This window comes from Anomaloglossus baeobatrachus, chromosome 8 (genome assembly GCF_048569485.1).
Source record: "Anomaloglossus baeobatrachus isolate aAnoBae1 chromosome 8, aAnoBae1.hap1, whole genome shotgun sequence".
NCBI classification, from domain to species: domain Eukaryota; kingdom Metazoa; phylum Chordata; class Amphibia; order Anura; family Aromobatidae; genus Anomaloglossus; species Anomaloglossus baeobatrachus.
Genome location: NC_134360.1, coordinates 88,920,336 through 88,946,800, shown reverse-complemented (window position 1 = coordinate 88,946,800; position 26,465 = coordinate 88,920,336). Strand labels below are relative to the sequence as shown.

Sequence of the window (26,465 nt, the reverse complement as noted above, 5' to 3'; positions counted from 1 at the left end):
TGTAAAAAAAGATGAAGGGGTTGGGGATGATGGGAGTAGTTGTCTCGTGACGTCACCTGTGGTGTGCGGCTATGATGGGAGCCGCCGCTGCGCAAGGTCTCTCTCTGCTGGGGTGGATGGTAACGCAGCTCAGATGTTGCAGCTCTCCACAGGCAGAGCTAGGCCCCAGGGAGCATGTTGACAGTAGTTGCCCACCTCAGTGTGAGAAGCGCGGGGCGTGGGAAGGAACAGACGACAGCGGTTGCAGTTTAAGGTGTTTACTCACTGAGTTGCTCCTGCCATTGGACTGTCAGATTCCACTGTGATGGGCTCCAGATGATCCCGGACAGTTCAGGGGCCGGTACCGGTGGGATACTTCGTGAGTCCTTCCTCCCTGCGCTCTGTTGTGTGAGTACCTGCAACTTGAAGCTACACAGGAACCCGAGTCCTTGGAGTGGTTATGTTCCTCGTCCCGTCTAGCAGGCAGCGGAAGTCCGTTGATGGGCCGCCCTTTGGTTATGGCTCCTGGCTCTATATGCTGCTTTGCCCTGGGTGCTGTTGTGGGCCAGAGGACGACTTGAAATCATCTGCCTGGCAGATTCTACTGGCAGGCCTTGAAGTGTCCACCAGCCTAGGGCTCCAGACCCTGAGATGTGCGCTGGTCCTGAGGAAGCTATTAGTTCTGCCCTCACCGACCATATTCTCCTGCATCTCACTTGGTTCCCAGTGGTTTTTCTTCTCTCTGTCTGTGTGTGTGGCTCCTTTTCCCCTGATGAGTCGCCTTGCCGACCCGAGCCCCAAAGCTAGTGGGTGGGAGGCCCCAGATGATATGGTGACCATCCTAAATGACCCTACCCTAACCCCGTCCCGGTGAGAGGGCAACTGGCTTATGTGCGGTTGTGGATGTTGTGATCCGGCACCGACCTCCTCCTTACCCGGGATGAGTACCGCACCTCTGGTGAGATGCAGTACCCTGTGGAGCCTGAAGCCTCAGGGACGCCACACCCTGAAAAAGCAGCAACTGTGATCCCATGCTGTAATTTCTGTATACTATTTTGTGTCCTCCACGACCCAGGAGCTGTGATTTGATCAGACCTTGTCCCTGTATGGTCAGACACGGCCATTACACTGTACACAGCAGGGGAACATATAATAAAATTATCTCAGGACAGGAACTATCTTTTTAACACATCAAATTGTGGAAATTATTATTATTTTAAGATCTATTGATTAAATGTACTGCATATGTAGTCCCAATCACACTTAAACACCAGCATGCAGAGTCCTTTTGTCCGCTTCAGCTAGAGAGCTCCACACAAATGTGCCCACTCTGATCTCTGCCTCCCTTCTTTCACATGCCATGCAAGTTCTACCTCGGCAGTTTTACAGCTCAGCGCTTCAGGAGCGACAGTCAAAGCGACGCATCATTTCTATTTTCCCAGGTCTGCTCTGGACTGGGAGTAGCAGCTTGGCTTGCAATCTTTTATTACACTTTTGTGTAATTTTAGTAAGGTGTCTATGTAGACATGTTATTTACATTTCAATATTTATTATTACACTACTTGTACTTCTTTCTATGAATTATCACATTTCTGTAATCCCTCCTCCTCCCATTCACATGTACTGGCCACTATTTTTGAGTTGTTTTAAAAAATAAAGCATACAGCTTTTATTTATTCAAATAAGCGTTGGAGACTAGGATTTTTTATTCTTTACAAATTAACCATCTACTTCTTCATTTATACAGTGGAATCTGTAGCCCATGGTGCCTAATTCTTACAATACATATTCTTTCCAGTATATGTTTTTATACTGATCATACCGCCATATGCAATAACAAAATTTGCTACTGGAGACAATCCAGAGTCCAACCAATAACAGACAATCTGGTAATTGGCAGACTTTTGCTTGACCATTATCTACCATAGGAAACTTGGCATCTTTGTTTCCACAAACTGTGCATTTCAATGGAAAAATTGAGAATGGCATGTGTTCATGTGCAAGCTTTAGAACAGCATCCCTTCGCTGATGTATGGGTGTATTGTGGCAGGATGCACGTATGACATCACACTAAACCTGTATACAGATCAGAAGATGGGGAATCCGGCAGGTAAGACATGCATAGCAGGGCTCTTGTTCGGTGCCCATGTACCTTTGACACAGCCGGTACACTGACACAGTAGGCTGTGCTCTTCTGCAGACTCTCTACACCCGCACATTTTATGTTGGGAACAAGTTACATAATGATCTTGCTTTGTTTATATTCGCAGGAAAAAAAACCTTTGAAATACATTTTCCTTAGCCTACATTGTCATAAAGTGAAGTAAACTGACAAGCAATGTGACAAATAGATACACATCTTTAAGACACATGCACATTAAGAGCCTCTAGCTATAAAATCTGTTAAGTAGCATACTAAACTATCACATCAATTGTCACTGCTTCTGCATCTCTCTGCTTTATCTTTACCCTTACCAAGTTCAGGTGCCTTGTCATGCAGAAAATCTAAAAGAGCTCCGAAACAGTCTACAGCTGCTTGTAGAAGAAGTGCGTGTTTCTGTATGTCAAACAAAAAAAAGAACTGCAATGCGGTGAATAATATTAGATATAAGTTAACAATTGAGAACTAAACTCATTTGAACTACCGTACAAAGACCATTAATAAGTACTGTATACTGTAATGAACTGTTGGACAGCTCATTGATTAGCGGTCTCTCCAGAAGTTCATTATTGTGCTGCACTTGTTCTTTTTTAGGATTTTGCTAATACAGTTTGAACAGATCTCCAATGAGTCTGAAAATAAAACTTGACCCTGTATATGAGAGATTAATTTACATATTTCCTTTTAATTTAACAATTGGATTATTTCTTCAGCATTTGTATAAATTTGTGCAAAACTTACTAAGATTAATAGGACAAGTGCAGAAATAAAGTTCTGGTAGCTCGACTTTCAGTGTGGCGGGTGCAAAGTTTTAGAATGCTATTACCGGTAACCTGCAGATTAACCCCCCTATCTACAGGTTAATAGCATGTATTGACATAACTATTTCCCTTTAAAGTCTAATAAATGGCCCTTGGAAATAGAAATTTCAACATATGGAGATCACCGCTTAATGATTGAAGCAGGTATAAAGAATAGTCCAACACTTTATTGTCTAGGGTCAGACAATAAAGTGTTGGACTATTCTTTATACCTGCTTCAATCATTAAGCGGTGATCTCCATATGTTGAAATTTCTATTTCCAAGGGCCATTTATTAGACTTTAAAGGGAAATAGTTATGTCAATACATGCTATTAACCTGTAGATAGGGGGGTTAATCTGCAGGTTACCGGTAATAGCATTCTAAAACTTTGCACCCGCAACCTATTACTGCAACCTGTTCTAGAACATACTTTTGTAGTGAAGGTAAATGCCTCTGAGGGTGGTGATGGAGCGATGTTATCACAGCGTACCTTGTCTTTCATTCAGCTCTGTCCACACACTGTCTTTTCTCAATAGTTACATAGGTTGAAAAAAGACCCAGGTCCATTTAGTCAACCTTCCTCTGCCAATTATACATTTTGTCATTAAAAGGGTGGTTCACCCATATTTGTTATTGTCTAGATCGATATTATATTGAGAAACAATGTTTCTCTCAAATACCTTGTGTTGGCAATAGTGCCTGTGAGAGGCGCTTTTGCAGACCGCTGTTCCCCGCTTGAGTGACGTCACGTCAAGTGCCGCACAAGTCACATCCGTGTAACCGGCTGCATTCTTCCAGACTCACTGAGCCCATCTGCTCCCTGCTCCCTCCTCCCTGCTCCCTCCTTCCTCACAGCACAGCGCGTCTTCCTGCTTACAGTGTTCTGCTGTGAGGGAGGAGGTAGCAGGGAGGAGGGAGAAGGGAGCAGGGAGCAACTGGGCTGTGACAAGCGGTGAAACACCGCTTACAGCTCAGTGAGTCTGGAAGAATGCAGCCGGCTGCACGGATGTGACGTGTGCGGCACTTGACGTGACATCACCAGAGCGGGGAACAGCAGTCTGCAATAGCGCCTCTCACAGGTGCTATTGCCAACACAAGGTATTTGAGAGAAACATTGTTTCTCAATATAATATCGATCTAGACAATAAAAGATATGGGTGAACCTCCCCTTTAAGTTATTAATAGCCAACAATGTTATGTGTAAAGAGGAAATCATCCCACCCTTTTTTTAAAAGCTGTAATAGTATCTGACATTACTACCTCTTGTGGTTATACAAATAAATGAGATCTCCTCTGAGATGTCTTTTTTCTAAGCTAAACAAATAAACTTTTTTAACCTCTCATCATATGGCAGCCTTCCATTCCTTGTAGTAGTCTAGTCGCCCGCCTTTGAACTGATTAACTTCTGAATATCCTTTTTAAAATGTGGAGCCTAAAACTAGATCCCATGTTTTAGATGTGGCCATATAAGTAGTGATGGGCGAGCCCCCCCCCCCCGCTGTTCGGGATCGGGAGACTCGCCCAAGCTTTTTGTAAAGTCCGAGTTTGGGGCTGGAGATAACGCAAAACTTGCGTCCGAACTCCGAGCTTGGACTTTACAGTTATGGGATGGGGCAGGGGGGTACTGTAAAATAAAGAATATAGTTAATAGTAAACATTGTTATACTTAATGGTTCCGCAATGTGTCCTGCAGACCAGCTGTCTCCTGGCCGCTTCTGCTTCAGAGTCCGATTATTAACTTCTGAAGGTATTCACTGCACTGCTCATCACTTGGCAGTCTTGACTTTTTTCGGCTGTGTTCGTGGTGATATCAGGGTTCACCTGAGTCCATGAAACCTTTGTCTGGGGTTAGCACATTTGTGTTAATAAGTGTGATTTTTACCAATAAAATTATTTTGCACATTGGGAATATATTTACGTATTACTTCACCCGAGTTCATGGCTTAGCCATGGACTCGATTGAACTTTGACTATCACTGTCAGTGTTAGCCTGCATCTCGCTCTGTAGAGATGCTTGTCTTTACAGAGTGATGAAGCAGAGCTGACATTGCTCTCCCCGTGGACTACGTCGGACTAAGGATTTTTTTTTATAATAAAGATGGAGTCTCTAAAATTTTTTTCCTTTATTTTTAATAAATGGTGCTAAGAAACAATGCGCCATTTCTAGGGGCGGCTGCAGGCTATGGTTTTTAGCGTTGGGGGCCCAGAACACTTGGGCCTTACCACGCTGAGTATCCCAGCCCCCAGTTGCCTGGTTTTACCTGACTGGTGATCAAAATACGGCAGGAGCCCACACATTTTTTTTTAATTATTTTTTTAAATAAATAAAATAAAAATTAATGGGCTTCCCTGTATTTTGATTGCCAGCCAAGGAAATGACATCATACCGGGAAAGAGACCATACATTCTGGCATCTTCCTTTGTTCAAGCCCAGAGTGTATGATCTGAGTGTGACTAGCTGAGCAAGACTACATGGCTGTACCCTCTATAAGCTTTATGGCTGTGTGCAGTTCCTGCCATATATGAATGTATGGGCTGGTTTCAGGTTACTCCAACAGGCAATCACAGACGCCCATTCTCTGTGCCAGTGTCTTTGATTGCCTGACATAACAGTACTGTAAAAATAAATAAATCATTAAAAAAAAGGACATAGCGCTCCGCAGTATTTTTGATTCTCAGCGCAGATAAACCGCATGGCTACGAGTTGTCACCCGCCGCTGCCTGGCTTTACCTTGGCTGGCAATCAAAATTCAGAGAAACCCAATATTTTTTTAAATTATTTAAATAAATATTTTTAAAAAAATTGTGTGGGCTCTCGCCATATTTTGATGGCCAACCAGGTAAAACCAGACAGCGGGGGCTGGAATCCTCAGTGCAGGGTGGCCCAAGCTGTCTGGTCCTACACCACTGCGAATTTGAGCCCCCAGCCGCCCCAGAAAATGGCGCATTCATAAAAGCGCTGTTTTCTGGCACTTTACCCGGCTCGTCCAGCGGCCCTGATGGCGGTTAATAATAATAATAATAATAATAATAATAATAATAATGGGGTTAATAATGGGGTTAGGGCCATCTTTGTATTATCATCTGGTACAAAGCCCGAATTCATGGTGTCATGTCAAATTAGACATGGCCACCATGAATTTCTAGTAAACAGTAAAAAAAAAAACAGTACAATTTTTTTTATTAGAAATAAAATAAAAAAAACATTTAGAGACTCCATCTTTATTATATACTAAATCCTTAATCTGATGTAGTACACAGGGAAAGCAATATCAGCTCTGCTTCATCGCTCTGTACAGACAAGTGTCTATACAGAGCGAGAAGCAGGCTGAGGGTACGGTTCCACTTGCGATTTGCACAGAGTGCAAGCTGATAAAACATTGGATTGCACTCGCACCAGTGCAAAACTATGGGGCACTGTCCATCTGCGATTGATTTCTCATGCCATAGCGGCATGCGAAATGAATCGCAGCATGCTGGGTTTTACAGCGAGTCTCAGCTCACGCACCCCCATACAAATCCATGGCTGTGTGTGAAACATCGCACTGCATTCGCATGTAATCCGAGTGCAGTGCGATACATAAGCAAAGACAGACAGTGGAGGAGATGGGGAGAAAGTGCTCCTCCCCTCTTCTCCGCAGCTGTGACCTGAAGGCAAGATCGCATCACAGTCGCACCACCCTCCGCTGACACTCGCAGCAGAGGGTCATTAGCATATCGCATTGGAAGCTATGCACAAGTGGAACCGTTCCCTGACAGTGATAGTCAAAGTTCAATCAAGTCTAGCTCTGAATGCTCCCCTCTTAATTCATTTCTTTTTAACCCCAGGATGCCGGATGGTATGCAGGGTACCATGACCAAAGGTTTTTCAAGAAGCTGTTTTGCTATGCTGACATACTGGACTCACACTCCAAAGTTCTTCTTCCCTTCGCTACCATATGCACTGGATTTAATCTCCGTGGCAACTCCCAATATCGGTACCTACAAGTTAGACACCTGATGCACTCCCTTTTTTCCTCCCTAGAAGTTTCTAACCCTACACGTTTTGAAAGATTATGCAGAGTCGGGGTTTCTACTAAGGGCCTTATTTCAGATACAGTGGTACCTCGCTTAATGAGTAACCCTCTTAACGAGAATTTCGCTTAACAAGCAATGCTTTCTGTAAATTTGTAACCCGCTTTACGAGAAAGCTTTGCTGTACGAGCGAAATTCTCACCGCACACACTTCCGGTTCCGTCCATCCACCACACTCTGACCCGCACTTGCCGTCCACATAAACACACACATGCACGTACAAACACACACAAACACACACACATGCACGCACATGCAGTATTATGCTCACCTTACCTTCCGTTCCATCGCTGGTCTGATGGTTCTTGTAGTTCCCGGGTACATCGCGGCATCCTCGCGGTGAACTACAAGACCCAGGAGGCCTGCGATGGAAGGAAGGTAAGGTGAGCATATAATATAACATAATATGTTTACCTTTCGTTTCATCGCTGGCCTTCCTGGGTGCTGTAGTGCGCCGCGCCGCTCCAGTCCACGCTGTGTATCTGCATCCATAGCAACGAGGGAGGAACTTCCTGTCACCGCTAATGAAAGGCAGCGCGCTGGCCAATCAGATGCAAGCAGCTCTGCCTTTGACGTCAGCGCTCTGGCCGGGAAGTTCCTGCCTCGTCGTTATGGTAAAGCGTTACACAGCCCGGCCCCGTACCAGAGAACAGCAAGTCCCAGCAGAGCGGCGATGGAACAGAAGGTAAGGTGAGCATATAATATGTATGCGTGCATGTGTGTCTGTGTGAGTTTGTGTGAGTTTGTGTGTGTTTGTGTGTGTTTGTGTGTGTTTGTGTGTGTTTGTGCATGTGTGGAATGATAGAATAGGGGACCAGGATGGGACATTTTAGAAGTTGTGGAACGGATCGTCAGCATTGCAATGATTTCCTATGGGAAATCTTGCTCTGCTGAACGAGTACCTTAATTAACAAGCACAGTCCCAGAACGGATTGTTCTCGTTAAGCAAGGTACCACTGTATATATCGTATTCTAGTTACGCTCTATCCAGACGAACGGCCAAATCATGCATATATGGGTAACTGGGAGGATTTCCTGGGTGAGACCATTCCCTTATATGTGTGGAGACAGATTTGGGATGGTGCCTCAAAAACAGCCAGGTGCTATGTCTACAAGGAGAATCAGTATAAACTACTCATGTATTGGTACCGCACCCCATCGTTATTACACAAATTAAATCCGGCTATACCTGATAACTGTTGGAGATGTGGAGTTGCAGGGGAGGACGTCCCACACCTATTCTGGGTATGTCCTAATATCCAGTGCTTTTGGAGGTTGGTACAATCCCTTATTTATAAAGTAACTGATCTCCAGATACACCTGGACCCTAAGTTTTACCTATTAAATATTCCACCTGTTTAGTTGGGTAGGAAAGTAAAACGGTTATTGTTATACATAACCACAGCGGCCAGGTGTTTAATTGCTCGTAACTGGAGGTTGGCCCATCCACCCTCACTCAACGATCTCCATTCTCGGATTCAAGAAGTGAGGAGAATGAAGTATCTATCAGCTATGTCAAATAACATGATAGATCACTTTGAGAGTATTTGGTCCCTTTGGGATATTTACTGGGCTAATAGAGAATAATGGATCTGTATGGTCTCTACGGAAATCCTATATACTCACCTGCACTCTCTGTACCTCCTTTCCCCTTGTCTAGTATTGTAATGTTTGTCTTGTTATAGTCCTTGTCTTTCTTATATTAATGAATAAAATACGTATTCTGATACATGGTTTTCTATTATTCGCTCACATGCTTGTGGAGCATATCCATGTTATTTTTATTTGTATGCTTTGGAAAAATGTAATAAAAATTTCAGTTATAAAAAAAAAGTTCAATGAAGTCCATGGCTAAGCTATGGACTCGGGTGAAACCTGACATCACCGCAAACACAGCTGAAAAAAGCCGAAGACTGCTGAGTGAAGAGCAGTGTAGTAAATATGGCCGGAAGTTAATGATTGGACCCAGAAGCAGAGGCAGCCGGGAGATAGCGAATCTGCAGGATACGTCGCTGGACCGATAAGTATAATCATAATATTTTTTTAATAATGTGCTTTTTTTTACAGCACCTGGACACGCTCTGGACCCGAACTGTAAAACGGGTTTCCCAGGAAAACCCTTGCTTGGGACCTTTTGCACGAGCACTTTGTGTTCGGTTTGAATCCAGAACTTTACATTTCGGGTTCGCCCATCGCTACTTATAAGTGATTTATAGAGAGGTAACAATATGTTGGCATCACGGTATCTAATCTCTCTTTTTATACACCCTAAAGTCTTGTTTGCTTTTGCAGCTGCTGCTTGATATTGAGTGCTGCTGCTCAGCTTACTTGTAACTAGAATACCCAAGTCCTTCTCCTGTTCTGTAGTCCTGAGTCTTCTTCCCTTTTATGTATACGCAGCTATAGGATTACTCAGTCCTAGGTGCATTACTTTACATTTATCAACATTAAATTTTATTTGCAAAGTATTTTCCCATTCTGACATCTTATCCAGATCAGTTTTAATATCCTACATAGTTTGGTGTCATCAGCAAAGACTGACACTTTACTATTAATCCCACCCACAAGATCATTAATAAAGAGATTAAAAAGAATCGACCCTAGCACAGATCCCTGTGGCACCCCACTGCTGACTATAGCCCATTTAGAGAGTGTACCATTTATGACTACTCTTTGTTTCCTATCTTTTAGCCAATTCCTTTCCCAAATGCATATAGTTTCCCCTAGTCCTTGCTTCTTGAGCTTCAGTATAAGGCTATTATGTGGTACAATATCAAATGCCTTTGCAAAGTCCAAATAAATTACATCAGCCGCATTACTAATATAGAACGCCAACATGTTACTTAGACATGACTTATCTTTCATTAATCCATGCTGTCTGTCAGTTATTATATTATTTTCTGCAATATATTTTTGCATGTTATCCCTTAAAATGCCAATGGCCAAGAGGAGTTCTGATATTGGTAATTATAGACCCCATTCTACAATAATGTCCCTCATTTTGGCCCCCAATCTGTAATAATGTTCTCCATTCTGGCCATCATCTTATAATAATGTTCCCCATGTTGTAATAATGTTGCCCGTGCTAGTTCCCAACCTGTAATAGTGGCCCCTATCCTGTAATAATAATCCTCCATCCTGGCCCCCATTCTGTAATAATGTTTTTTTATCTTGGCCCCCATCCTGTAATTATGTTCCCCAATGTGTAATAATGTTCCCCCATCATGACCCCCACTCTGTAATAATGTCCTTGTCCTGGCCCTCAAACTGTAATAATGTACCCCATCTTTTCGCTCTTCTTTAACACATTTAAAATAGTAAACAAATTATTCTCCTTTTCTGTCTCTGCGCTTATAATGCATACTATGGTCTTTCTGCTCCAAAGCAGAAGCAGAGGGCAGATCTCTGAATTTCATCGATGTAATGCACCACTCGCAATAAGGGTGTCAATGTTAGCTACAGGGCTCTGATGAGCCAATGGCTTGAATGCTTATTAAGGGGCAGGAAGCCGGTGGCTTTTTGCTCCGTAATACACGTCAACTGTCTCAGACAGAAGTACCAGACCTAGGTATCGGAGCGTCTCTGAACCAACTTTGCCTCAAGCAAAAATGTAAACAAGACCCTATTGGGTCAAAACGTTATAAATACACCCTGTCACCTTTTATCTTTCACCTACGACTATAAAATAATATTGCAAATTTGAAATGAGAGAGTGCGGTGATTTTCTTCATAAACATATATAATCCCTATCTTAAATCACACTAAAATGGCTGCTGCATTCTCGGCTTGGGCTTTTATATCAACCATAATAGTCTCAGCTGCATGTGATGGGATAGTGGAAAGGCATTGTAAGGACGCATGAGTGATCTTGTCACAAGGAGTTTTTTGCAGGCATCACTAACTGTTATGACGGTGTCAGGATCTGTGTAAACTACAGATTTTGGCCCTCTGTCTGCTAACTTCTCTGACGTGTGTAATCAGTGCAGGAAAATGCGGGTGTCGATCCACAGGCTTAGACAGGCTATCAACACTTAATTTTTGCTGGGCTGCTTGTTAGTCTTTTTGATCACATGCTGAGGGGGAACCAATCATGTTTACTTACCTCCTATATATGTGGCTGGACTGTTTCATTAATGCCAGCTATAGTTTACCTATACGGGTCTGGTGAGGTGTTGTGATCCAGAAATACTTGTGGCTGTAGTGTATTATTGCTGTGAGAGGTTGTGGTATTAACTCTTGTTGTCTTTTTGTTGCTACCTTCCTGCTTTTACTTGTATCCTTAGTATCTTACGGTTTGTTCTTGTGAGTTTGCAGTGTGTCTGAGTTTTGGTGTTGCCCTGTCTGTCTTAACCTGTGTTACCATTCCACTCCTGCCCCTTCATTCTATGATTGATTTGGTCAGAAGGTTAACCAGGCACTGGACTCAGCCATCAGCACCATTAGGGGTAACCCTGAGGTTAGGGATACCTAGGGTCTCCTACTGTGATGGACAATATAGGAGCCCTTGTCCCTCGCTATCATCTAGTCACATTGTGACAGATCTCGACCAAGTTCATGTGAGCCTTCTCTGGCTCATGCAATCTTCTGCACTGTGTAAAAAGGAAATGAGCATTTTTTTGTCAATTCACATAAAATGATTCTCAGGACCTGTGAATTTTATTTTTTGAGATTTGACTCATATTTGATTCAAATCAAATTTATTTGCTAATTTCTAGAGGAAAACCTTTGACAAGGGAAAGAGTAATACCTAGTGGTCAATTTATTATTAAGGTTCTAAAAAGAAATACAGAGACGAGGCACAATGCTAATTTCTATAAGAACAAGCTATGGAATTATCTAATTCATATTACGTATTGTTTGATTTAAGTATTTATTATTTTAAAATAAAAATTCAAGCAAATAAAACCAGTGCCTTATGTTCACTAGAGGACAACTCTATAAAAAATGTATCCAGTTTATAACCTAATATCTATTAGTGCATATTCCTTATTTATTTTTTAATGAAGGTTAGATGTAGTTTTTAATATTTTTCAGCAAATGTCTGCACCACAGAAATGTAGGCAAATGCTTTTTTTGTTTACTAATATTTACTGTCTTACATGTCTGTGTGCATTGTGAACAGAGCCTTATAACAAACTTATAACTATCAAGAACAATATAATGCCAATACACAATAAATAATAAATAATATTACCTGCACCAGAAGGTTCTGTAAAGCTGCAACCAGATAAAGTGTGCTTTGAGAGGTCAAGGGCCAAATAGCTTCTGAGGGCTCTGGTGATGGATCATTTCTATGTTCTTTCAATAGGTTAATAAAAGGTGAGGAGAATTTCTGTCCAAGCAGTGCTTTAAAATGCTGAAGAATACTAACTGAAAAGCATTATGTAAAGTTTGGTAAATAGCAAGACTAAAAAATATCTCAGTGAGTCTCCATTTTATGTGTATTGAAAAAACAAAAAAAACACCCAAAACATTAGGTATTAAAGACCCTTTCTGAGGTGGACAGGGCAGGACTATTATTAGGTTAAGTTCCCACGGTGAGTGTTTGGAAGATTAAGGAAGCGTTTTAGGGTACCTTCACACTTTAGCGATGCAGCAGCGATCCGACCAGCGATCTGACCTGGTCAGGATCGCTGCTGCATCGCTACATGGTCGCTGGTGAGCTGTCAAAAAGGCAGATCTCACCAGCGACCAGTGACCAGCCCCCAGCCAGCAGCGACGTGCAAGCGACGCTGCGCTTGCACGGAGCCGGCGTCTGGAAGCTGCGGACACTGGTAACTAAGGTAAACATCGGGTATGGTTACCCGATGTTTACCTTAGTTACCAGCGCACACCGCTTAACTTAGCGTGTGCAGGGAGCAGGAGCCGGCACTGGCAGCGTGAGAGCTGCTGAGGCTGGTAACCTTGGTTACCCGATGTTTACCTTGGTTACAGCTTACCGCAGGCTGTCAGACGCCGGCTCCTGCTCCCTGCACATTCAGGATTGTTGCTCTCCCGCTGTCACACACAGCGATGTGTGCTTATCAGCGGGAGAGCAACAATAAAAAAACGAACCAGGGCTGTGTGTAACGAGCAGCGATCTCACAGCAGGGGCCAGATCGCTGCTCAGTGTCACACACAGCGAGATCGCTAATGAGGTCACAAAAAACGTGACTCAGCAGCGATCTCAGTAGCGATCTCGCTGTGTGTGAAGTACCCCTTACAGTTCCAGCAAATTGGATGGGATTTAGGGCTCAAGCACACAACAGTAAAAATTGGACGTGTTCCCCGATTTTTTATTGATAGCACACTGACCCCTGTCATTCACTGGAGCAGCGCTGATGACCAATTTTTTTCACTGTCAGAATCTGTCTATGAAAAAGATTACATCATGCTGCTATTTGACAGAAATTTGATGAGATCCATTGAAGTCTATGGATGCGAGATATATCCAGATACATTACAATTTTGTAACATATGAAACTGTAAGTGCTCCTGTAATTGATTATTGCAACTGTAAAAAAAAAAACAGATGGCACATGGATAACAAGTGGGAAAATAATCATGCCACTTTTCTGGATGAAAATCGGACCAAATTTTTTATACTGTCTTGTGACCCGAGTCTTGTAGAAATCTTATGCCCACTGCTTTTTTTATGCAGCAAAAACTGACATGTACTGCATTTTTTAAGATTCGCAATGTCCGTTTTGCATGTGGGTACGTTGAGCTTTATGTGCAGATTCTTCCCATAGAAATACATCAGATGCCGAAAATCTGCATGTAAAATAAACACATTTGTGTTTTTAGTGTTTTTCTGTTGCAGAAACCAGGCATAGCTGTATCAATAAACAAAAACAAATGAGCTTTATTTAAAGTGTGACATTCCAAAAAGTGGAAAATCTGCAGCGTTGAAACACAAGAATGCATGTAAAAAATGCACTCAGAAACACAATGAAAACCTGCAAGTAAAGGGCACTTTACACGCAGCGATATCGCTAGCGAGCGTACCCGCCCCCATCGGTTGTGCGTCACGGGCAAATCGCTGCCCGTGGCCACAACATCGCTTACACCCGTCACACGGACTTACCTTCCCTGCGACGTCGCTGTGGCCGGCAAACCGCCTCCATTCTAAGGGGGCAGTTCGTGCGGCGTCACAGCGACGTCACGCGGCAGCCGTCCAATAGAAGCGGAGAGGCAGAGATGAGCGGGTGGAATATCCAGCCCACCTCCTTCCTTCCTCGTTGCCGGTGGACGCAGGTAAGGAGATGTTCGTCGTTCCTGCGGTGTCACACATAGCGATGTGTCATGCCGCAGGAACGACGAACAACCAGCTGCATGCACCACCAACGATATTATGAAAAGGAGTGACATGTCAATGATCAACTATTTTTGACGTTTTTGCGATCGTTGATCGTCGCTCCTAGGTGTCACACGCTGCGATGTCGCTAACGATGCCGGATGTGCGTCACTAACGACGTGACCCCGACGATATATCGTTAGCGATGTCGCAGCATGTAAAGCACCCTTCACCTAATGCACCTAAAAGGCACAGACATGCTGCATACAATTTGCAACATCTAAAACTCACCAAATACTCATCGAAGGGAATATAGTTAACTTGGTTTACACATGAAAGGCAACAAATTCCACACCGGATGAATGTCTTCCTCAGATTATGTGTACTTTTACTCACCCACCTGAGGAAGACATCTATTTGATGTAGAAACGTTTTGCCTTTTATGCATGAAATAAATAGTTTTAATGATATTCCTAACCTCAGCCATAACTTTCTTTATTAAATTACGTTAAAACACATACAGTTTTAGCAGTGGTTTTATTATCTTATCAGAGATTTGGGGTGAGCTGGATAATCACTGGGCTTGCATTTTGCCCAATAGCACATATCCTAATAATGCAATTATGTTATCATATATAATATGATACCTATATTTTTGTTTTCAACATAACTTTCATCTGTTTCCATTTTTAGAAACAGAATTTACGTGGAAAATGGTTCCAAAACTTAAATAAATAGAGGCATAAAAGCCCCATTGATTATAATGGGGTCCGTATGGTTCCCCTTTGTATCTGTTTTTTTTACCAGAACAAAAAGTGCAGCATGTGAAACTTTTGTTCTATTGAAAAAAAAGGGGGAAAAACCCCACAGAAAACAATTTATATCTATTTTGTAATTAAAATGTTTCCATATGAATTCTATAAAACTGTTGCTTTTATGGAATAGGAAATCTAGATAAAATGCAAGTATGAACAGGGCCCAAATACAACAGCATATCTTTCACAAATAAGGCTATACAGTATGTTGACATTTGCACTTTGAAATTCAGATTGTCTATTTTGTTTTTAAGAAAAGATAAACAGAATTAATGTCAAAACTTACCCTTTCCATAACTGACGAAAGCAGAAGAAGAGGAACCCCACTAATTCTTATGGGGTCTGCCTGGGCTACATTATGTGTCTGTTTCAATAATGTAAAAAGAAAGAGCAGCAGGAAGAAATCTCTCTTCCATTCTAAATACTGAAACGTAATAATTACTGACAAATGGGTTTCCTCTGCTTTGTGTTAGTTATGCAATAGATCTGTTTTTGACAATAATCCTGTTTATCTTGTCTTAAAACGAAACAGACAAATTGAATGTAGAAACACAAGTGTGAATGAAGCCTAACATGTAAAACACACAGTTAAAACGAACAATATTTCTAGGCCTTGTGTAAAGCTGTTCAATTCATTTATAGGATTTTAAAAATGAAAAAAGTTAATTTCAATAAATAGATCTTGGAATAATAATTTCCACAATTGGATATGTTTAAAAAAATGTCCCTGTGCTGAGATCATCTGATATATGTGTCCCTGCTGTGTACTGTGTAATGGCCGTGTCTGACCGCACAGGGACAAGGTCTGATCATACCACATCTCCTGAACATGGGAGGAATTAAAAAAGTATACAGACATTATAGCACGAGATCATAGGTGATTCTTTTTGTGAGCTAAAATATTTCCTTGCCTTTTCTAAAAAAATGTTTTACCTCAAAGAAAGATTTGTGATCCCATGCTGTCCTGTCTGTACACTTTATTACTTCCTCCCCTGCCCAGGAGCTGTGGTATGATCAGACTGTCCCTGTACGGTCAGACACATTCATTACACAGTACATAGCAGGGCACATAAATAAGATTATCTCAGGACAGGATAAAAGTTTTTAAACACTTCCAATTGTGGATTTTATTATTATTCCAAGATCTATTGATTAACATGAACTTTAAAATGAACGTTGCTCATGGGAAAACACCTTTAAGTAGAACAATGTTTTTGACATTATTTAAACTGAACTGATTAAAGGGTTTGGCTTAAAAGTAGTAAGTGACATGTACCGTTCTGGTGGACTTTTCCATAGAAATAATGACCCACCAAACAATGTGTTTTTGATTTATTAAGTATTAGTGACAAAAAGTACAGGTAAGCTTTTTTTGTGTATACAATCAATGTTGGCTGAAAAATGTTAAAAGCCCTTTTATGGTAACAGCCCCTAAAGGCCACTTTACACAGAGATAAATCTGAGGCAGATCTGTGGTTGCAGGGAAATTGTGGACAATCAGTGCCAGGTTTGTGGCTGTGTACAAATGGAACAATATGTCCATGATTTCACTGCAACCACAGATCTGCCAAAGATTTATCTCTGCGTGTAAAGTGGCCTTAAGGCCCGTTTCACACGTCAGTGAAAAACACAGACGTTTTTCACTGGCGTGTAAAACACGCACATGTCCCTGCGTGTGCCGAAAATCACGGCACACGTGGGTTGTCTAAGTGCAATCCGGGCTCCGTTCTCCGTGGCCCGTGATTGCACTTAGAGATTCACTCACCTGCGCCCGCTCCCGCTGTCCGTGGTGCTGAATCCTCCCGCGACGCAGCATCCGGCCGGCGGTGACCCCTGCAGGAGCTGCTTCCAGGTCGGCTGTGTCGCGCATAATGAATATGCGCGACAGTAATCAGCCGGCACAGAAGGAGCAGGGAGAACGGGCTGCAGAGGACATCGCTGGACGCCGGGTGAGTTAAAATGTTTATTCTTTTAAAAGCACGTTTTTTTCTGGCACATGTTTCACGGATCACACCACTGCGTGGTCCGTGGAACATCAGTGATGCCAGAAAAAAATGGACATGTCTCCGTGCAGCAATCATGCACATGTGGGTACGCTGCACGGAGACACGTGCAGTGACAAATCACTGACGTGTGAGCAGACCCATTCATTATAATGGGTCTGCGTATGTCAGTGATTCTGGTACGTTTAAAAAAAAGCACAAACGTCCCCGAATCACTGACGTGTGAAAGGGGCCTAAGACTGACAAAGAATTATTTTATATCCCATTAAAATCAAATTTACACATCTGTGTTTTGTGTTCCAAGATTAGATGCTGGTCTCTTGTTCACAAGTCAACAGCCTCAAATATGCTTTGTGGTTGTCGAATTTGGGTCAGGACACCATTAGCCTATGCATGCAAACTAGGATTTGTGAATTCAGCCTTAACCCTTTTAAGTTTTAAATTCTATATGGTCATATTACTTTTTTTTATCCTTTAAAGCCCCACTCCAGCATTTTACTTTTTTTCAGTGCTGGAGTGGTACTTTAACCCCTTCACACCTGGGTGATTTTCACGTTTTTTTTGCGAAACGAGTTGTACTTTTAAAAGAAACCATAAGTTTTACCATATAGTGTACTGGAAAACAGCAAAAAAATTCCAAGTGCAAAAAGATTGGAAAAAAGTGTGATTGCATGATTGTTTTTTTGATAGTTTATTCACAATGTTCATTACATGGTAAAACTGTTATGTTGGTGTGATGTTTCAGGTTGGTATGAGTTCATAGATGCTAAACATGTATAGTTTTACTTTTATCTAAGGGGTTACAAAAATTTCAAAAGTTTATCCCAAAAAAGGGCGCACTTTTTGTGTTCTCATTGTTTAGGAACTAAGGCTAAGCTAATTTTTTGCGTCTCGAGCTGACATTTTTAATGGTACAATTTTTGCACAGAAGCGCTGTTTTGATTGCCTGTTATCGCATTTTGCGCAAACTTTTCAGCGACCAAAAAATGTAATTCTGGCTTTTGGAATTTTTTTGCTGCTACGTCATTTACCTTTTAGATTAATTGGTTTTATATTTTGATAGATTGGACATTTCTGAATGCAGCGATACCAAATAGGTGTATATTTTTTTTATTTTTTTAACCCTTTAATTTTCAATGAGGTGAATGGGGGGTGATTTGAACTTTTAGGTTTTTTAATTTTTTTTAAATTTTTTAAAACTTTTTTTATTTTACTAGTATTCCTAGGGGGCTATAAGGATCAGCAATCTGATCGCCCATTCTTTCTTGTAGATCAGAGCAGCATTGCTCTGATCTGCACAAAAGCAGCTCTCCTCTGACACACGGCGCTCTTCCGGCTGTAAGAGGAACTGACTCATGATAGCTACAGGAATCATCACATTACCCTGTGGTACCATGACAACCATTGGATCCACATGATCAGATCACGAGACTTATGAAGGTGCTGGGTAATAGAGCCGGGTAAGTGAATGCTTACCGAGTCCCGCTGTTACATCGCACTGTGACATTCTCACAGTGCGCTGTAAGGGATTAACAGGCGCAAGTGGTTAGCGAATGCACTCATGCCTGATAGCAGCACATGTCAGCTGTTCAAAGCAGCTGATATGTGTAGTGATTGCTGCCGGCTGCTGGCAGCAGCAGGAAGGGATTAACTTGACCCGATCCATGACGTACCCAATACGTCATGCGTCATGAAGAGGTTAAGGCCTCACTCACATGAGCGTATTAATTGGGCGAGTGTAATGCAAGAAAATCTCGCATTGCACTATAACCAATGTTAGTCAATGAGTTGGAACAGATGTTCAGTTTTTTTCTCATCCATATTCTGGATGAGAAAAAAAGGTAAAGCATGATGCGAGCTTATGCCGAAATTGTGCGAGACTCACCAGTACAAGTCAATTTGTACAAGAAAAAAAACCCGACGCTACACGGACAGTGCACGGACTATTCTAGGGATGTCCATTTTCATGGATACAAAACTATTCTGTAGCAGAGAACACTGTAATGGTCATGTAAATGACTGTATATGAATAATAGTTGCTGAGAAAAAAACAGACAGCACATGGACAACACATGGATTAGAAGTGAGAAAAAAAAATCATCCTACTCTACTGGATGAGAATGGGACCATTTTTTCATACACTGGTGTATGGCATGGGATGCGAGAGCATCGGATGCGATATGCTAATGACCCTCAGCTCCCACTCTGTTGTGAGTGTGAGCCGAGGGTCATGCAGCTGTGCTCTAATCCTGTGATCGGATCACAGCTGTGGAGGAGAGGGAGAGAGTGACCTCTGTGACGCCCTGGCAAAACCAAGTAGTCACAAATAGGCCCCTAAACAACACCTTTTCCCCACTAGGAAACACACAGCCAACCAAAAAACCCTAGTCACCCACCTTAGGGAAAGATAGACACACCAGTGGGCGTGGTGGTTGGACACGTCCACCCAGGGGTCCAGACAGCCCGGGGCGGGAAAACAGGAGTTAGTCTAGTTTAGTTTGGAGTTGAGTTTGGAGAGGAGTGTGGGCTGGAGCTAAGTAAAGCTCCAGCAGAAAAGTTCAAGTTGAACAGTATCAGGGTAGGAGCCCTGGTGCCACTGGCTAGGAGGCAGACGGTGGTCTCCGTCAACAGGAGACGGGAAGACGGCTCAGCAGAACGAAGTGGACCAGGACAGGGTTGTAGCCCGCTGGTACCAACACGGGGAACCGACCCGGAAACTGTAGCACAAAGGGGGGTACTCGGACCCTGAAGCCAGAACCGGAAACAAACGGACTGGTTAATTCACTGATTGAGGCCAGGACTAGTCCTGTCACACCCAAAGTCCCTCATAGCAGACAACAGCCCACCGATAGGGATAGGAGGTCACGGCCAGGGCCCATAGATCCTACGGGCCAGCGTCTGCGGGCACGGCTCCTTAGGTCACATCCAGCCGGGAGCGGACTCCTTACACAAAACAGTGCAGAGGAAAAGGATAGAGACCACCAGCCGGGTGGGGGACCCGAATGCAACCGTCCGCGGCACCGGCCACCAGCACCTTGGTTTACCAGAGGTTTATTAATTGTGAGTACACAAACACTCCCTGAGGTCACTATACCCTGCACTGAGACACCGGGTCCCGGGGCAACCATCCCTACCCACGGAGGGGTTAACAACTAGCTTCACAACATCTCCCACGGGTGCCCCACAACAGCTCACTTCACCACACACCGTGGGTGACGTCACAAACTTAATACGGCCTAGCCCGTACATTTACGTCCCCCCTTTTTATTCGACGTGTCCGTGAAACCCCCGGGTCCGGAGACCCTCGAGCCACCACCCAAGAAGGCCCGGACCCGAGCAACGCCGGCTGATGGCACGGGGGCGGCACAACCTCTCCATCTCCTCCATTGCCATTGTCAGCCTGTGCATATATCGCACTGCACTTGGATGTCATCCAAGTGCAGTGCGATGTTTCACTCACACCCGTAGACTTGTGCGAGTGATGAGAGACTCGTAGACTATTGCAGCATGGTGCAATTTTTTCCTCAATCCGATTAGGACTTAGAGAAAACTCACAGATGTAAGCTGCAGCAATGTTTTACATGGGGCTGAGTGCAATGCGAGTTATTCCGAATACCTCTCTGCACTAAGTTTATCTCAGTGTCGTTATATTTAAAATACTAAATGCTTGCTGAATCTTATGTTTAGTGCAGGTATATTACCTCTTATTTAACATCTTTTTGCACTAAGCAAGTTCTTGTCTATAATATAATAATAAAAAACTTATTTTTTTATATTTAGTCGACATTTTGTATATCTTATATGTGATAATTTTTTCCACCACTAGATGGTATCAGAGTTCAATTTTGGAACAGAATAAACTTAGCAGTGGTTTAATACATATAATGAATAATACTGCTTTTTTTTAGTGCAGGTATATTACGGTTTACAGACTTGATGAATTGGCAATCTTGCTTTTTGATATAATGTTGTATTGTTTGGTATTTTAATTAATGTACAATAAACTAAGAGCTTTTCTACTCATCTTTTGAAACTTTGTTTCTGATTGCGTTATTGGTTAACGAGTTTAGCTCATTATTTTATGATATTTTTTATATAAATTGACTACTTAGCCACTGAGCATGATATTGCTCAAACGTGAATGTAACAAATGAGATCAGGTTTGCTTCTAAGCAATTAACTCAGATTCTTAAAAATAATGTACCATGATTAAATATTACAATTCTCTTTTAGTTGTTGCAAAATGTATGTTTTTTCCCCACTTTGAATAATTTTAGATATGGTCCAGTATCTGGATATTCATACTACTTACATCTATCTATTGTGTTCAGTGTTGGTGAAAAACACCTTCTACTTCACCAAATCTTATTCTAATATTTATTTGTGAGACAACTATTTTAAAAAAGCAGTCACATCAAAATTTTTATCCTCTTAATATATTGCAATTATAATATTATATAGCACTGTGTACTTACAATTGCTCATTTTGCCTTTCTACCAAGTAAATTCTGTTATTTTCTCTGCTCTATGTACAAGCAATAAAACCTTTGTCCCTGCATGAATCATTCCCCTCCTCTTCTGCTTAACTTGCTGCCCCCCCCTTTTCCAGGGATGTTTGCAGTGACTCCTGACTCAAACTGGGAAAATTGACTTCCAGACGGGCAGTGAGCCCCATAGGGGTGAACAGGCCCATGACTATCGGGAGGGTTAGGGTAGGAAAGAGTTAAGTGCTAAGGTTGGAGGCACATAGGGGCTGCCTGATTGGTGGGAGAGTCGGGAAAAGGGATTGGGTGAGGGACAAGATATGGGAGGGTTGGTGTGGTGGGTATAAAGGGGGCTGTGCAGAGGTCACTTCCCCCTTTTGACCTACAGACAGCGTGTCCCCCCTGCGCTGCTGCATCCCCGACGGAAGAATGGCGGATTTAGCAGCGGTACTGGAGCTGGGACGGGGGGGGGGCATCTGAGGCCATCGGCGAGGACGTGCTGCGGGAACAGCTGGAAGGGTCTGCAGGGCTGGAGCGGCTATCTCTGCTCCTGCGCCCGGACCTGCTCTGCGCGCTCGGCATGCGCGACCGCCGGAGCGCTACTCCCTCGGCGGGGGGGGGGAGTAATCAGATTTAGGAGCCCCTTCGGGGACCCTCTGGGGCAGCGGAGTGCACCTCACCTTCAGACGTGTCTCCGGCCGCCGGGAGGAATCGTCGTCGGAGATCCCGCGGGCCGGGGGTGGGCGGAGCTTCTGTGAGGCCCACTTCCGGTCCGCGGCCTGCACGGCCACGGACCAGAGCAACGGCAGCCCCCAGTGAGGTGCGGGCTGGGGGTGGCGCCCGGCACCACGGAGCGGACGGGGAGACTCCCTGCAGTCGGCAGGGGAGTGAGCATGGATGGAGGGGCGGCGTGGAGCGGTAGTCGGAGGGGGCTGGTGACAGGGTCATGCAGTCCGCAGGGCCCTTGCGGCGGTCCGTTATTACGGTACCTCCCAGCAGGGATCAGGCTGGGGGGTGTTCCCGGCATCCGGACGGAGAGGCACGGCCTTCCTGCAGTCGGCAGGGGGGGGACCACCGGGAGCTACAGAGCTTACAGCGGTGCAGCAGGAGGGGGCAGCAAAGAAGGACGGCGGCAGGACGCCGCGCCGCGGCATGAAAAGAGGACAAGCAGGAGGGGCACGGAGGAGCAGGGTGTGGTGACCGTGGGGGTTGACGGCCGCCAGGTGCGGGCTGTCCCCTCGCTGGTCCCCCCAGCGGACTCCAGCAGCTCTTCTTATTCGGGCGAGGAAGAAGGACCGGAGGAGGCGGCAGGACGGATGGAACGGCAGCAGGATGTTCGCGGTACGGCTGCTCCGGATTCGGTTCAGAGGCAGCCTGGTGAGAGAACAACCAATATGTTTAATGTTGTGGGTAGTGTTAGCGGGGGTTCCACCGTGGGGAGTGGTTGTCGGGGGTTTTAGTGCGGTCGGTCAGTCGGGGTTACCCGGGGCGGAGTTTTGGGGGCAGCTGCTAGGGGTGTTGCAGGGGTTGTCGGCTGAGCGGGCAGGTCGAAGCGGGCCTGAGTCCCTTGGCGGGGGGCGTGGGTGGGTCCCTCGGTCGGGGTGGCTGCTGGTGGTACCGGTGCGCGAGGTAGAGGCTTAGGAGGTTGTGCCGGCGGTCGTTGCGGGTCAGGCGGACGGCGCGGCGGCCGTGGCGTTGGTTAGCGAGGACGTGGAAAAGGATGATGAGGTTGTGCGTTGGATGATAGGGCACGGAGCGAAGTTACGGGTGCTTTGAGAGTCCGTAGGGGGCATTTGAAAAAGGAGGTGAGGGAGTAGATAAGGAAAGGGGAATATGGGAAAAAAATTTTTCCCTGCTTCCTTGGAAGTTTAACTTGGATAAAGTGAAGCCAAGTGACTGTAAAAGAAAAGGAGGATTTAAAAAAAAAAAAAAAGGGGGAGGTGTAGGTTGATCCCGGGGACGTTTATTTACTGGCAATGGAAGGCTATGCGGCCTGGCATCCGGTGGGAACACAAAAGATATTTCTCTGTGGATGCGTTTGATGACGGCTACGGCGCAGCCCTTTCGAGGGGGTGCCGGGGGCCCGGGTGCGAGTGGCGGGTCTTCGGCTGGAAAAAAGAAAGGGGTGTGTTGGAAATTTAGTGAGGGGCAATGTAAGTTTGGGGGCAGCGTGTCCGTTCGAACACGGGTGTTCCGGTGGTGGAGGTTTCCCACTCTTTGGCCAGGTGTTTCAAAGGGGGAAAGAAAAGTCGGGGGAAGGTTTTGAACCAAGGAGGACGCCAATGAGGGTCAAGGCGATGCGTACCTATTTAAATAGATATCCGGATGATCGGGCGGCAGAGCTGTTTGGGACGGGTTTTTATGGAAGGTTTCCGGATTCCGTTGAATTTGGGGCGCCGGTGTTTCGCCTGGGTAATTCGGGGTCCGCAAAAGAACATCCGGAGGTGGTGACGGAAAAGCTGCAGAAGGAGGTGGAGTGGGGTGGATGGCGGGTCCGGTCCAGGACCTGCCACTCCCCAACTTGAGGTTTTCGCCGCTGGGAGTGGTACCCAAGAAGGAGCCGAACAAGTTTCGGCTCCTTCATCATCTCTCTTACCCGGCTGGGTTGTTGGTGAACGGCGGGATTTCACCCGAGTTGCCGGCGGTCTGTTATGTATCGTTTGACAAGGCTTTGGAGTTAGTGCGGGTAGTGGGCAAGGGGCCCTGATGACCAAGGCGGACGTGGAAGCAGCTTTCCGGTTACTTCTGGTGCACCTGGAGAGTTTTTCACCTGTGGGGTGCAGGTGGGATGGGCAATACTATGTGGATCGGGCCTGCCCATGGGTTGTGCTATTCGGGCGCTTATGTTGAAGCGTTTAGTTCGTTTGTGGAATGGGTAGTCGGGGATGTGGCATGTGTCCACTCAGTAATACACTAGTTGGATGATTTCTTTTGTGGGGGCCCAGCGGGCTCCTCGGTTTGTTCCTTGCTGCTATTTACATTAGAACGCATTGCGGGAAGCCTGGGCATTCCGTTGGCACAGGAGAAAATAGAAGGGCCAGTGATGTCCCTATGTTTCCTGGGCATTGGAATTGACACGGTGGGTATGGAATGCCGATTGCCGGAGGACGAGCAGTGTGATTTGAAGGCGTCGGTGCAGGGGTTGCACCGGACAAAGAAGGTGCGGTTACGGGATTTCAGCCGGTCCTTGGGAAGTTGAATTTTGCCTGTCACATTAGGACGATGGGGCGAATTGTTAACAGGGTCTGGCGAGCGCAACGGCAGGGGTGTTTGCTACAAATCAGTTTGTCAGAGTGACAATGATGAGGAAAGGAGATTTGCTGGTGTGGGGCTGCATTCCTTGAACGATACAACGGACGAACGTTATGGATGAGCAAGGCAGTATCAAATAGCCAGCTGGAACTGTTATTGATGCGGCGGGGGCATCAGGTTTTGGGGCACGTTCAGGACGCTTTGGTGTGTGGGCTAATGGCCACGGCTTTGGGTGGTAAAAGGGGTTGATGACGGATTTGGCGCTGCTGGAAATGTTCCCCATCATAGTGGCAGTGGAGTTGGGGGCCCAGATTTGCGGGCAAGAAGCTTTGTGTGCATTGTAATGACATGGCAGTGGTGCATTCGATCAATTCATTGTCGGCAAAAAATTGCCCCTGGTAGGGTGGTACTTGAGCCATCTGGTGTGGGTTGCTTAGAACTCAACATGTGCGTGGTGGCGCAGCATGTGTCCGGAGTGAAAGAATGAAGTGGCTGATGCGCTCTCTCGGTTTCAGTTCCACAGGTTCAGGCGACTGGTGCCAGGAGTGGACAAGGTTGGAAAACTATGCCCGGCATGGGGGTGGGACCTGGCTTCGGTGTAGCATTTGAGGGAATCAGGAGACCGGTGGCTGAGGTTACTTGGTGCCGATACCAGGCTGTGTGGCAGGAATGGGAGGAGTTGGAGAAGGCGGATTTTATGGAGCTTGGTTAGACAGGCCGAGTGCTGGGGATGTTGTTACTGATTAGCTGGGATTTTCAGCAGGCCGGTCTGTTTCGGTGATAATTACAAGTTGGCAGTGTTGGGCCTTCTTGTTTAAAAATGCGAGGGGTTCGGGATGTGACAAAGGAATTTTTGGGGCGGCAGGTGATGAAGGGTTTTTTCAAAAGGGCGCGTGGTCGCGAGACAGGAGACGGCCACTATTGTTTCCGTCGTTGGTTCGTTTGGTGAGGTGTTTTGGGGGATATATGCTCGTCCGATTAGGAACGAGGTTGGTTTACGGTTGCCTTCATATTGGCATTTTTTGGGGCTTTCTGCATCAGAAAAATTGGTAGCCCTGCCAGGCATGCAGTAGGCGGGCTGTTAGTGGAAGTTGTTACGCTTGGAAAGGATGGAGTGAGTGCAGGCTACAGTTAAAAGACAGATCAAATAGGTCGGGGACGGCTGGTGACATTGTTTGAATTGCCAAGGCACCACCTATGCCCAGTGGTTCAGGTGGCGGAATTCTTGCAGGTGTGGGGTGGCTACCCCGGTGTTGTCATTAGACATGTGGATGGATCTGCCTTATTGCGATTCCAGTATGGCAGTGTTGAAGACGGCTTTAGTACGGGCCGGGGGAGGAACCAAGGGATTATGGGTCCCACTCCTTTCGGATTGGGGCAGCGACCGAAGCGGCTAAGTGGGGGGCTGAGTGAGGATTGGATCCGGCAGATTGGGAGCTGGGATTCCTCCAGGTTTCGTTTGAATATTAGACCACATCTGATTAGGTGATGTTTGGTGACAGGGGGTCCTTTAGTGAGTATGGTTTGGTGGGCAGTTTCTTCGTGGACAATTGTTGTTGTATTCAGGGTCTTTATATGTTGTAAGACCATGCCTCGTGTGGATTCTCGGGCATTCCTT

The 26,465-nt window shown here is 44.9% G+C and overlaps 1 protein-coding gene across 1 annotated transcript in view; it reads right to left on the bottom strand.

Annotated features, from left to right (window-relative positions):
* Nucleotides 1-26,465, bottom strand: part of MEI1 (meiotic double-stranded break formation protein 1) — a 902,984-nt gene that overhangs the window by 26,686 nt on the left and 849,833 nt on the right. Inside the window, exons 26-27 of the mRNA XM_075321882.1 lie at nucleotides 12,212-12,387; nucleotides 2,455-2,536 (exon numbers count right to left, since the gene is read on the bottom strand). Of these exons, the coding sequence (XP_075177997.1) occupies nucleotides 2,455-2,536; nucleotides 12,212-12,387 (258 nt within the window). The remainder of the gene's footprint in view (nucleotides 1-2,454; nucleotides 2,537-12,211; nucleotides 12,388-26,465) is intronic.